Here is a 12,566-nt window from a genome sequence, read left to right on the forward strand (position 1 = left end):
CACTGAGACAGATCCACTCTGTCCTGCCCCCTACATTCTTTACTCACACACTGAGACAGATCCACTCTGTCCTGTCCCCTACAGTCTATACTCACACACTGAGACAAATCCACTCTGTCCTGCCCTCTACAGTCTATACTCACACACCGAGACAGATCCACTCTGTCCTGCCCCATACAGTCTATACTCACACACTGAGACAGATCCACTCTGTCCTGCCCTCTACAGCCTATACTCACACACTGAGACAGATCCACTCTGTCCTGCCCCCTACAGTCTATACTCACACACTGAGACAGATCCACTCTGTCCTGCCCCATACAGTCTATACTCACACTGAGGCAGATCCACTCTGTCCTGCCCTCTACAGTCTATACTCACACACTGAGACAGATCCACTCTGTCCTGCCCTCTACAGTCTATACTCACACACTGAGACAGATCCACTCTGTCCTGCCCCATACAGTCTGTACTCACACACTGAGACATATCCACTCTGTCCTGCCCCCTACAGTCTATACTTACACACTGAGGCAGATCCACTCTGTCCTGCCATCTACAGTCTATACTCACACACTGAGACAGATCCACTCTGTCCTGCCCCCTACAGTCTATACTCACACGCTGAGACAGATCCACTCTGTCCTGCCCCATACAGTCTATACCTACACACTGAGACAGATCCACTCTGTTCTGCCCTCTACAGTCTATACTCACACACTGAGACAGATCCCCTCTGTCTTGCCCCCTACAGTCTATACTCACAGACTGAGACAGATCCACTCTGTCCTGCCCCCAACAGTCTATACTCGCACACTGAGACAGATCCACTCTGTCCTGCCCCCTACAGTCTATACTCACACTGAGACCGATCCACTCTGTCCTGCCCCCTACAGTCTATACTCACACACTGAGAAAGATCCACTCTGTCTTGCCCTCTGCAGTCTATACTCACACACTGAGACAGATCCACTCTGTCCTGCCCCCTACAGTCTATACTCACACGCTGAGACAGATCCACTCTGTCCTGCCCCATACAGTCTATACTCACGCACTGAGACAGATCCACTCTGTCTTGCCCTCTACAGTCTATACTCACACACTGAGACAGATCCACTCTGTCCTGCCCCATACAGTCTATACTCACACACTGAAACAGATCCACTCTGTCCTGCCCCCTACAGTCTATACTTACACACTGAGGCAGATCCACTCTGTCCTGCCCTCTACAGTCTATACTCACACACTGAGACAGATCCACTCTGTCCTGCCCCCTACAGTCTATACTCACACGCTGAGACAGATCCACTCTGTCCTGCCCCATACAGTCTATACTTACACACTGAGACAGATCCACTCTGTATATATATATATCCCATTTAGCAGACGCTTTTGTCCAAAGCGACTTACAAGTCGGCTGGGGCCACTACTTTTACATATGGGAGACAGCTTGGCGTTGCAAGCGCCATGCTCTACCGACTGAGCCACACAAACTTTTTACTCTGTCTTGCCCCCTACAGTCTATACTCACACACTGAGACAGATCCACTCTGTCTTGCCCCCTACAGTCTATACTCACACCCTGAGACAGATCCACTCTGTCCTGCCCCCAACAGTCTATACTCACACACTGAGACAGATCCACTCTGTCCTGCCCTCTACAGTCTATACTCACACACTGAGACAGATCCCCTCTGTCTTGCCCCCTACAGTCTATACTCACACGCTGAGACAGATCCACTCTGTCCTGCCCCATACAGTCTATACTTACACACTGAGACAGATCCACTCTGTCTTGCCCCCTACAGTCTATACTCACACACTGAGACAGATCCACTCTGTCCTGCCCTCTACAGTCTATACTCACACACTGAGACAGATCCCCTCTGTCTTGCCCCCTACAGTCTATACTTACACACTGAGACAGATCCACTCTTTCCTGCCCCCTACAGTCTATACTCACACACTGAGACAGATCCACTCTGTCCTGCCCCCAACAGTCTATACTCACACACTGAGACAGATCCACTCTGTCCTGCCCCCTACAGTCTATACTCACACTGAGACCGATCCACTCTGTCCTGCCCCCTACAGTCTATACTCACACACTTAGACAGATCCACTCTGTCTTGCCCTCTGCAGTCTATACTCACACACTGAGACAGATCCACTCTGTCCTGCCCCCTACAGTCTATACTCACACGCTGAGACAGATCCACTCTGTCCTGCCCCATACAGTCTATACTTACACACTGAGACAGATCCACTCTGTCCTGCCCTCTACAGTCTATACTCACACACTGAGACAGATCCACTCTGTCCTGCCCCATACAGTCTATACTCACACACTGAGACAGATCCACTCTGTCCTGCCCCCTACAGTCTATAGTCACACGCTGAGACAGATCCACTCTGTCCTGCCCTCTACATTCTATACTCACACACTGAGACAGATCCCCTCTGTCTTGCCCCCTACAGTCTATACTCACACACTGAGACAGATCCACTCTGTCCTGCCCTCTACAGTCTATACTCACACGCGCACTATTCTCTCCAAGGAATCCTCTCCAACAAAGGAGTGTGTTTTCAGCGGAGGTGATATTGATGTAATGTAGCAGAAAGCATCCCCTGAGTTCAACATGGTGACAATGTGTGTGTGTGGACTGAGAGGATCTGCTCTCTCTGTGTTGTGATTGTGACTGTGAGACTGAGCGTCTGTGAGAGAGTGTGAGTTGTGTTGTTGCTGGGTAGATTCAGTGTGTGGGGGTTATCTGACTAGCAAGAACAGACTACAAGATCGACTGTCATCCTGTCAGATATGAGCTGCATTACAAACGTTGTTCTCTCCTCCTCCTCTTTCACTAAGTACATAGATTCTCCCCAGGGTGTGGGGTGTGTGTGATCTTTTTTGTCTGGTTTGAAGTTCTGCCAACAGCAGAAGGCGTGCTCTGAGAGCCAGCAGTGTAATAACGCAGTCTAAAGCAATTCAATTCATGATTTGGATCTCATCCCTTCCTCTCCTCTCGTCTCTTTTCGTCTCCTCTCGTCTCCTATCCTCTCGTCTCCTTTCCTCTCATCTCCTCTCCACTTTAGCTAAATGAAACAGCCAAACAGTTGATGGAGATTGACAAGCCGACATCCAATCCCGTCCCTGGCCCCAGCTTTGACCCGTCTCCCAGCCTCCCATTGGGTCCCTGCTCCCTTGGCCCCTCCCCTGACCCATCCTCTGCAGGAAGTGGCAATGGTGCCCTCCAGAGGCAAGAGGAGGAGAGAAGAGGGGGAGAGGGGAAGAAAAACGCTAAGAAGCGCCACTCGTTCACAGCTCTGAGTGTGACGCAGCGGACAGCTCAGCTCAACAACAGACACAGCATGGAGATCTCCCACCCTGTCCTCATCAGCTCCTCTGACCCCAGGGCTGCTGCACGTATACAGGACTCTCCCCCCGGTCCCGCTCCCTCCTCAGTCGGAGTTCTGGTTCCTCCCAGAATGGCTTCAGTCACCTCAGAACTGCTGGCTCAAGCCAAGGTCCAACTACCACTCAACATGTAAGTTTACTCATCACACAGGCATGGTTTACTAACTGGTAAATCTATAGGTAAATGAGTTGAATAGAAATGCTGTCTGTTTACTTTGATCTGCTGTCCTGTCTATAAGGTAAAACATAAGCTGAGTGGAATATAAAGATTGTGCTGCATCTACTACCATATCTTCCTGGACGTGCGTGCACACACACAAACACACACTATCCAGAGCGGGTTGTCCCGCTAATGAGGTCGGACACTTCCATCTCCGACCGGCAACCTGCCCTGTTGCTATGGGAAAACGTCCCCTAGTTACCATAGCAACCCAGAGGCAGTGCATGGACACCTGCTTACTCTCCCCTCCTATTATTCTTCAGACATACAGTACCAGTCAGAAGTTAGGACACACCTACTCATTCAAGGATTTTTCTTTATTTTTACTATTTTCTACATTGTAAAATAATAGTGAAGACATCAAAACTATGAAATAACACATATGGAATCATGTAGTAACCAAAAAAGTGTAAAACAAATCAAAATATATTTTATTTTTGAGATTCTTCAAAGTAGCCTCCCTTTGCGTTGATGACAGCTTTGCACACTCTTGGCATTCTCTCAACCAACCATGAAATGTGTTTCCATGGTTGAGCAGCTGCACACAAGCCTAAGATCACCATGCGCAATGCCAAGCTTCAGTGTAAAGCTTGCCGCCATTGGACTCTGGAGCCGTGGAAACGCATTCTCTGAAATCATGAATCATGCTTCACTATCTGGCAGTCCGTCGGACGAATCGGGGTTTGGTAGTTACCAAGAGAACGCTACCCGCCCAAATGCATAATGACAACTGTAAAGTATGGTGGAGGAGAAATAATGGTCTGGGGCTGTTTTTCATGGTTTGGGCTAGGACCCTTAGTTCCAGTGAAGGGAAATCTTAACGCTACAGAATACAATGACATTCTAGATGATTCTGTGCAAAGCCCTTTCCTGTTTTAGCATGACGATGCCCGCATGCACAGCGTGAGGTCCATACAGAAGTGGTTTGTCAAGATCGGTGTGGAAGAACCTGACTGGCCTGCACGGACCGCTGACCTCAACCCCATTGAACACCTTTGGGATGAATTGGAACACCGACTGTGAGCCAGGTCTAATTGCCCAACATAGGTGCCCGACCTCACTAATGCTATTATGGCTGAATGGAAGCAAGTCCCCTCAGCAATGTTCCAACATCTAGTGAAAAGCCTTCCCTGAAGAGTGGAGACTGTTATTGCAGCAAAGGGGGAATCAACTCCATATTAATGGCCATGATTTTGGAATGAGATGTTTGACAAGCAGGTGTCCACATACTTTTGGTCATATAGTGTATATTCAGACATAAATTCAGACATGTACATTCAGATATCAAACATATATTCAGTCGTACCTTCCAACAGTATTTAGACAGTGAATGCCCCCCAAAATATTGTTCTTTATTCCAGCAAATTGGATATGAGATCAAATAATGCACATGAGGCATGTACAAAATCTCACCTTTTATGTGGTTGCATTTTATTACATAGTTGTTTGTCCATATTAAAACAATACCAGTCATTTGTTCAGTCAAATGATCCTAAACGACGTCTCTGTGTATCCCAGCTACCTGGCCCTGTATGCGTATAAGTCCCAGAAGGCAGATGAGTTGGAGCTGAGGAAAGGAGAGATGTACCGTGTCACAGAGAAGTGTCAGGACGGCTGGTTTAAAGGGACCTCTCTACGCACCGCTGCTTCCGGAGTCTTCCCTGGAAACTATGTCACACCCGTCTCACGGTGAGACACGCACAGGCACGAACGCACGCACACTCACACACACATTTTCTCACGCAAATACTCTCTTTCTCCCTCTCACACACACCCTTTCAAACACATAACTCTGTTTGCGTGACAGGCGGAGGATAAGCAGCATATTGATGGCAGTATAATAGGGGATATCAATAGTATCTTGGTCACTATTCTAACAGGACTGGAACCATTGAATCTCTCCCCTCTCCCAACCCCTTTCTCCCACTCGTGCTCTCTCTCTTTCTCGCTCTCTTTGCAGAGCTCCGTTTGCGGTGGGTGGTTCTCAGAACTCCTGTCTCTCAGGGCAGGAGGTGGGAGGGGTGGGACAGGGGAGTAAGGCAGCCTCCCCCTCCTCCGCCGGCCCCTCCTCCTCTCGTCCCTCCCCTCCCCCCTCTTCCCCCCAGTCTGCCGCTGCTCAGCTTAAGAACTGCCTTCGCTTTGGACAACAGACAGTTAACCAGACCCGCTCTGCCATGCAACTGGGTGAGTACACAGAGATTATTCAGGTTCTAGATCTGTAATTTCTGTAATTTCCTACATTTGATCCAGCTCTTATATCTGGCCTCTCTCCCTCCTTGCCTCTCTCCTTCCTTCCCTCTCTCTGTCAGGGAGAACATGTGTGCCTCTCTCTCTGTCTCTGTCTTACACACACACACCTGTTATCCATTACAAAATAAAGTATGACCATAGGTAGGCTATGGTAGTTTGGTCACATGTGTCATTGGCAGTCAGATGTCGTATTGGGGCGGCAGGTAGCCTAGCGGTTAGGGCATTGGGGCCGTAACCCAAAGGTCGCTGGTTTGAATACCTGAGCTGACAAGGTTAAAAATCAGAAGGCACTTAACACTAATTTTCTCCATGGGCGCCGTACTACTATGGCTAACCCTGCAAAATAACACATTTCACTGCACCTATCTGGTGTGACAATAAAATATATCTATATATAATATGATGACAGCACAAACAGGAAGCAGATGGTGTCTTGTAACAGTAAGATGACTACTGTGTGCTGTGTAATAGTTTGTAACAGTGTGTAATGTGTGTGTTCAGTCCACAGCCCGCCCTCCAGCAGCCCAGAGCGTCCCACACCCACCGTCTCTCCTCTCCGACCTCAGAAATCTTCCCCGTCGCGCTCCGCTGGTCAATCTGCTCACCCAATATCCATGGTGTCCCCCGGCCCTTCCCCCCTCTCCTCCCCTGCTTCGCGCCCTCTCTCCTGCCTCTCTTCGCCCCTCATACCACTTTCCTCCCCTCTTTCCTGCCTCACCCCTCCCAATGCCAGTGCCGCCCTGCTCAACGGAGAATCAACCAATCCCTTCCCACCTTCCTCGTCTGGCCCCTCCCACAGCAACGCCCCAAAACCAGAGAAGGTGATTCTCTTCATCTTGCTTCTCATCTCTTCTCTCTCTCTCCTTTCTCTCTCTCTCTCTCTCTCTCTCTCTCTCTCTCTCTCTCTCTCTCTCTCTCTCTCTCCCTCAACATGATGCCATAGTCAGGAGGATATAGTCAGGGAATATTGAAAGCATAGCTAGGGGAAGTGGTGTTGAGGGGAAGTGGCTTGCACCTGGACATGGTGCAGAATCATCCAACGCCAGACAGACAAACAGATGATCAGTGTGACAGGGCTGTCTCTGTGTGTTGTTCTTCATCTTGATGGGTGTATTAAAGCTGGGTCCATGGTGACAGTGATGGATGGTAGAGTTGTCTGAGAGAGAGGATCCTATCTGCTCTGGTGTTGACTGGCTTCACAGACACGAGATGAGACAGTTGGTGACAATAGGACAAATAGACTAGGGAAGGACCATGATAAACAGTCATTGACTACGAGTTGTGATGGATTAACTATAGTATTTAGTCTCATCGCATTTAACCTCCTAGCTTTCCTAACCATTTTAATTCCCCACATGCATTGGCTTATTATGCGTTGGAGTTTGCTGTCTGATTAAGTTAGAGGTTTGTGGTGTGTGTGTGTGTGTGTGTGTGTGTGTGTGTGTGTGTGTGTGTGTGTGTGTGTGTGTGTGTGTGTGTGTGTGTGTGTGTGTGTGTGTGTGTGTGTGTGTGTGTGTGTGTGTGTGTGTGTGTGTGTTATGAGGCCTGCTGTGCTGTCAGACAGATGCTACCATGCTGATTATGCACTGATAATTGGCTCTGACTCACATTTCAACCCCAAAGATGCACACAAACACACACACACACACACACACACACACACACTGAGACTAAAGTTCCCCCTGACACATCGAGACTAAACTATCTGCTGTATATGTGCTGCTCTCTGGTGGATGGTTAGAAAACTACACTCAGATCTCAAAAAGATACTGTACTGGCCAACTGGAGGAGTCAATGTTACATCAGGTAGATACTGCTGGTTAACTGTCGCTGAGACCAGGAGGGATACTGCCAGAAAAATAAAACTGTACATCTGTAGAAGACACTGCAAATTGTTTCATCCCCATTCTCTTCTCTGTCTTGTTATCTGTGTCCACAGAAGGAGAAGAAAGGAGGTCTGCTGAAGCTTCTCTCTGGAGCCGCGGCCAAGAAAAAGGCATCTCATTCTCCCCCGTCCTCCCCACCAACCCTCCCCCTGTCAGGTGCCGTCCTCCCACATCACACCCGCTCTGGCTCCTGTCCAATGGATGCCCATGGGCGTGCCGGGTCTTGTCCAATCGAGAGTGAGATGGCGGGGGCAATGGGGTTAGAGCTGCTGAACAGGAAGTCAGGATCCCTCGATCTCAACTTCCCCCGGTCGCCCCCGATGACCCGCCCCGGGAACGCACTGCTAGCTCTCCGGCCTGAACCCAAACCACTGTCCAGAGAGAGGTAAACACACACTGTAACTACTCACACTGTCAAACACACATCCTGTCCAGAGAGAGGTAAACACACACCCTGTCCAGAGAGGTAAGCACACACCCTGTCCAGAGAGAGGTAAGCACACACCCTGTCCAGAGAGAGGTAAGCACACACCCTGTCCAGAGAGAGGTAAGCACACACCCTGTCCAGAGAGGTAAGCACACACCCTGTCCAGAGAGAGGTAAGCACACACCCTGTCCAGAGAGGTAAGCACACACCCTGTCCAGAGAGAGGTAAGCACACACCCTGTCCAGAGAGGTAAGCACACACCCTGTCCAGAGAGAGGTAAGCACACACCCTGTCCAGAGAGAGGTAAGCACACACCCTGTCCAGAGAGAGGTAAGCACACACCCTGTCCAGAGAGAGGTAAGCACACGCCCTGTCCAGAGAGGTAAGCACACACCCTGTCCAGAGAGAGGTAAGCACACACCCTGTCCAGAGAGAGGTAAGCACACACCCTGTCCAGAGAGAGGTAAGCACACACCCTGTCCAGAGAGGTAAGCACACACCCTGTCCAGAGAGAGGTAAGCACACACCCTGTCCAGAGAGAGGTAAGCACACACCCTGTCCAGAGAGGAAGCACACACCCTGTCCAGAGAGAGGTAAGCACACACCCTGTCCAGAGAGAGGTAAGCACACACCCTGTCCAGAGAGAGGTAAGCACACACCCTGTCCAGAGAGAGGTATACACACACCCTGTCCAGAGAGAGGTAAGCACACACCCTGTCCAGAGAGAGGTAAGCACACACCCTGTCCAGAGAGAGGTATACACACACTGTAACTACTCACACTGTCAAACACACACCCTGTCCAGAGAGAGGTAAACACACACTGTAACTACACACTGTCAAACACACACCCTGTCCAGAGAGAGGTAAACACACACTGTAACTTCTCACATAGCCGCGTAGGGGTTCTGACAAATCAGAATAAAAATATATATAAATAAATATACTTTTTCACAAAAGCAGTGCACTGGGCCTTTACTAGTCCAGTATTAACAGACCGATAAAGCCATCTGTAGTGATGGCAAAACGGTTTCATTCTGCACCGCCCCCGTCTCCCCGTCAGCGCAAAAAATGCAGCAACCCCAACCTACTTCCCGCGGCTATAGCTACACACTCTCATGCACACACCCTCAAACATCCCCCGAGATATGCTGTATGTTACGCCACTACGCCACTACAGCACCAGGAATAACTGAGCTTCTGATCATCATTCTTCTCCTATCCCCATCGGTGTGTGTCAGAGCTAATAGTGCCCTCTTTTTTCTCTGAGAGCAACTGCGTCACACAGATGCACGCACACACACACACACAAACTGACACTCACACACAAACATTAAAACACACTGTTTCAAGCACGTATAAATCTGTGTGAAGCATTTATATATAAGACTGCTGAATGATGATGACCTGAGTAGCAGCATATATCACCTCCTAGTGTGTGTGTGTGTGTGTGTGTTTATGGTGTGCATGTGTTCGAATATGAGTTACAATGCAGCCCCACTGGTCAAGACCTGGTTAAATCAACTGCGTTTCCACGTCATTTCAGCAAAAAAAACTTTTATGTGATAACGTTGAATCAATGTGGAAAACTGATTGGATTTTCCACCCAGCTTTCAAGGATGGGCATAAATTACAAATTACAATTTCTAAATACAACTACAAAATACCCTAAAGATCACTGTATCCAAATAAAATATCATATACTTTTGCATAGTATAGTATTTTATTATAATACATGTATTTTGTATTTTAAAATACATTTGCAAGTTGACGGCCGAACAGCAACAACATTCACAGCAATGGTTACAGAATCGTTTTACTTGCTATGACTGATATGTCATTGTTTATCTACCTTAGTTGAATGTGCACTGTCACTCTGGATAAGAGTGTCCTGCTAAATGACCAAAATGTAAATGTAAAGTATATGTGAAAATGAAGAACTGCAAGCACACTGGGTACTGTCATTGGCCTTCTTTCATGGGCGGAGCTCATTAGAGTAATACTCAGCATCCTTTGCAATGGTTCATTTTTACATACACATTTATATGTAAACTCAGCAAAAAAAGAAATGTCCCTTTTTCAGGACCCTGTCTTTCAAAGATAATTCGTAAAAATCCAAATAACTTCACCAAAAGAAAGGTGCCCAGGGTCCCTGCTCATCTGCGTGAACGTGCCTTAGGCATGCTGCAAGGAGGCATGAGGACTGCAGATGTGACTAGGGTAATAAATTACAATGTCTGTACTGTGACGCCTAATGCAGAGCTACAGGGAGACAGGATGGACAGCTGATCGTCCTCGCAGTGGCAGACCACATGTAACAACACCTGTACAGGATCGGTACATCTGAACATCACACCTGCGGGACAGGTACAGGATGGCAACAACAACTGCCTGAGTTACACCAGGAATGCACAATCCCTCCATCAGTGCTCAGTCTGTCCGCGATAGGCGGGGAGAGGCTGGACTGAGGGCTTATAGACCTAATGTAAGGCAGGTCCTCACCAGACAACACCGGCAACAACGTCGCCTATGGGCACAAACCCACCGTCACTTGACCAGACAGGGCTGGAAAAAAGTGCTCTTCACTGATGAGTCACGGTTTTGTCTCACCAGGGGTGATGGTCAGATTTGTGTTTATCGTCGAAAGGAATGAGCGTTACACTGAAGCCTGTACTCTGGAGCAGGATCGATTTGGAGGTGGAGGGTCCGTCAGGGTCTGAGGCAGTGTGTCACAGCATCATCGGACTGAGCTTGTAGTCATTGCAGGCAATCTCAACGCTGTGCGTTACAGGGAAGACATCCTCCTCCCTCATGTGGTAGCCTTCCCACATGACCTTCCAGCATGACAATGCCACCAGCTCGTTCTGTGCATGATTTCATGCAAGACAGGAATGTCAGTGTTCTGCCATGGCCAGCGAAGAGCCCGGATCTCAATCCCATTGAGCACGTCTGGGACCTGTTGGATCGGAGGGTGAGGGCTAGGGCCATTCCCCCTAGAAATGTGTGGAAACTTGCATGTGCCTTGGTGGAAGAGTGGAGTAAAATCTCACAGCAAGAACTGGCAATTATGGTGCAGTCCATGAGGAGGAGATGCACTGCAGTACTTAATGCAGCTGGTGGCCACACCAGATACTGACTTACTTTTGATTTTGACCCCCCTTTGTTCAGGGCCACATTATTCCATTTCTGTTAGTCACATGTCTGTGGAACTTGTTCAGTTTATGTCTCAGTTGTTGAGTTTTGTTATGTTCATACAAATATTTAAGTTAAGTTTGCTGAAAATAAACACAGTTGACAGTGAGAGGACATTTCTTTTTTTTGCTGAGTTTAGTTCATTTAGCAGATGCTCTAATCACACGATGGTGACATCAGACTTCTGATACCAATATAGGGTGAAAGTATTTTTTAAAGTATTTTGTTAATACAAATTGCAGCTTTCAAAAGGATCTTTTTACGAAATACATTGCAGTGTAGTTCACCCCAGCGTAATACAAATTACTAAATACTCAGAAGTAATTGAAATACATATTTCAAAAACATGTAACAGGCCATCTCTGCCAACCTTTAACCTAAATCCAATGTCATGGTGAAATGATTTGTTGATTTTTCATTGAATTCAAATTAGTTGACAACTCAACCAAATTGGTTGAGGTTGAACTGACGTCTGTGCACAGTGGGTCATTATCCGTAACCCTCCCTCCCTAGGTATCGTGTGGTGGTGCCCTACCCCCCTCAGAGCGAGGCGGAGATCGAGCTGAGACAGGGAGACGTGGTGTTTGTTCATAAGAAGAGAGAAGATGGCTGGTACAAAGGAACTCTGCAGAGGACTGGACGTACTGGCCTCTTCCCTGGCAGCTTCGTAGAGATCTTCTGAACAGGACCGCTACACACACACACACACACACACACACACACACACACACACACACACACACACACACACACACACACACACACACACACACGCAGGGATGGGCAAAAATGACAAAATACAATTACAAAAGATCAATGTATCAAAATGAACTACAAAATACTTGTATTTTATAATCATTTGGGGGGCACCTATATGTGTCCTATTACACACAAGTGTGTAATAGAAATGTTTTTGAGGGGCATATCCCAACTCCCCCGAGACACCCGTAGGGGTCACGGCCAGGGTCGCCATTGTACAGCTCCCCTCGAGCAATTAGGGTTAAGTGACTTGCTGAAGGGCACAGCGACTGATTTCTTTCACCTTGTCGCCTCCAGTATTCAAACCAGCAATCTTTTGATCACTGGCCTAATGCTCTAACCTCGAGGCTACCTGCCGCCCCAAATATATTTAATTAAAATACATGTATTTTGTATATTAAAATACATAAATACATTT

At 48.0% G+C, this 12,566-nt stretch overlaps 1 protein-coding gene across 1 annotated transcript in view; it reads left to right on the forward strand.

The window, feature by feature from the left end:
* The window catches only part of LOC135547508 (E3 ubiquitin-protein ligase SH3RF3-like), an 87,337-nt gene extending 75,182 nt beyond the window's left edge, over positions 1-12,155 (forward strand). Inside the window, exons 4-9 of the mRNA XM_064976580.1 lie at positions 3,094-3,545; positions 5,154-5,324; positions 5,596-5,819; positions 6,387-6,706; positions 7,825-8,156; positions 11,903-12,155. Coding sequence (XP_064832652.1) covers positions 3,094-3,545; positions 5,154-5,324; positions 5,596-5,819; positions 6,387-6,706; positions 7,825-8,156; positions 11,903-12,071 — 1,668 coding nt within the window. The 3' untranslated portion in view covers positions 12,072-12,155. The remainder of the gene's footprint in view (positions 1-3,093; positions 3,546-5,153; positions 5,325-5,595; positions 5,820-6,386; positions 6,707-7,824; positions 8,157-11,902) is intronic.
* Positions 12,156-12,566: the final 411 nt, after the last annotated feature.

The sequence above is a fragment of the Oncorhynchus masou genome, chromosome 10, assembly GCF_036934945.1.
Source record: "Oncorhynchus masou masou isolate Uvic2021 chromosome 10, UVic_Omas_1.1, whole genome shotgun sequence".
NCBI lineage: Eukaryota > Metazoa > Chordata > Actinopteri > Salmoniformes > Salmonidae > Oncorhynchus > Oncorhynchus masou.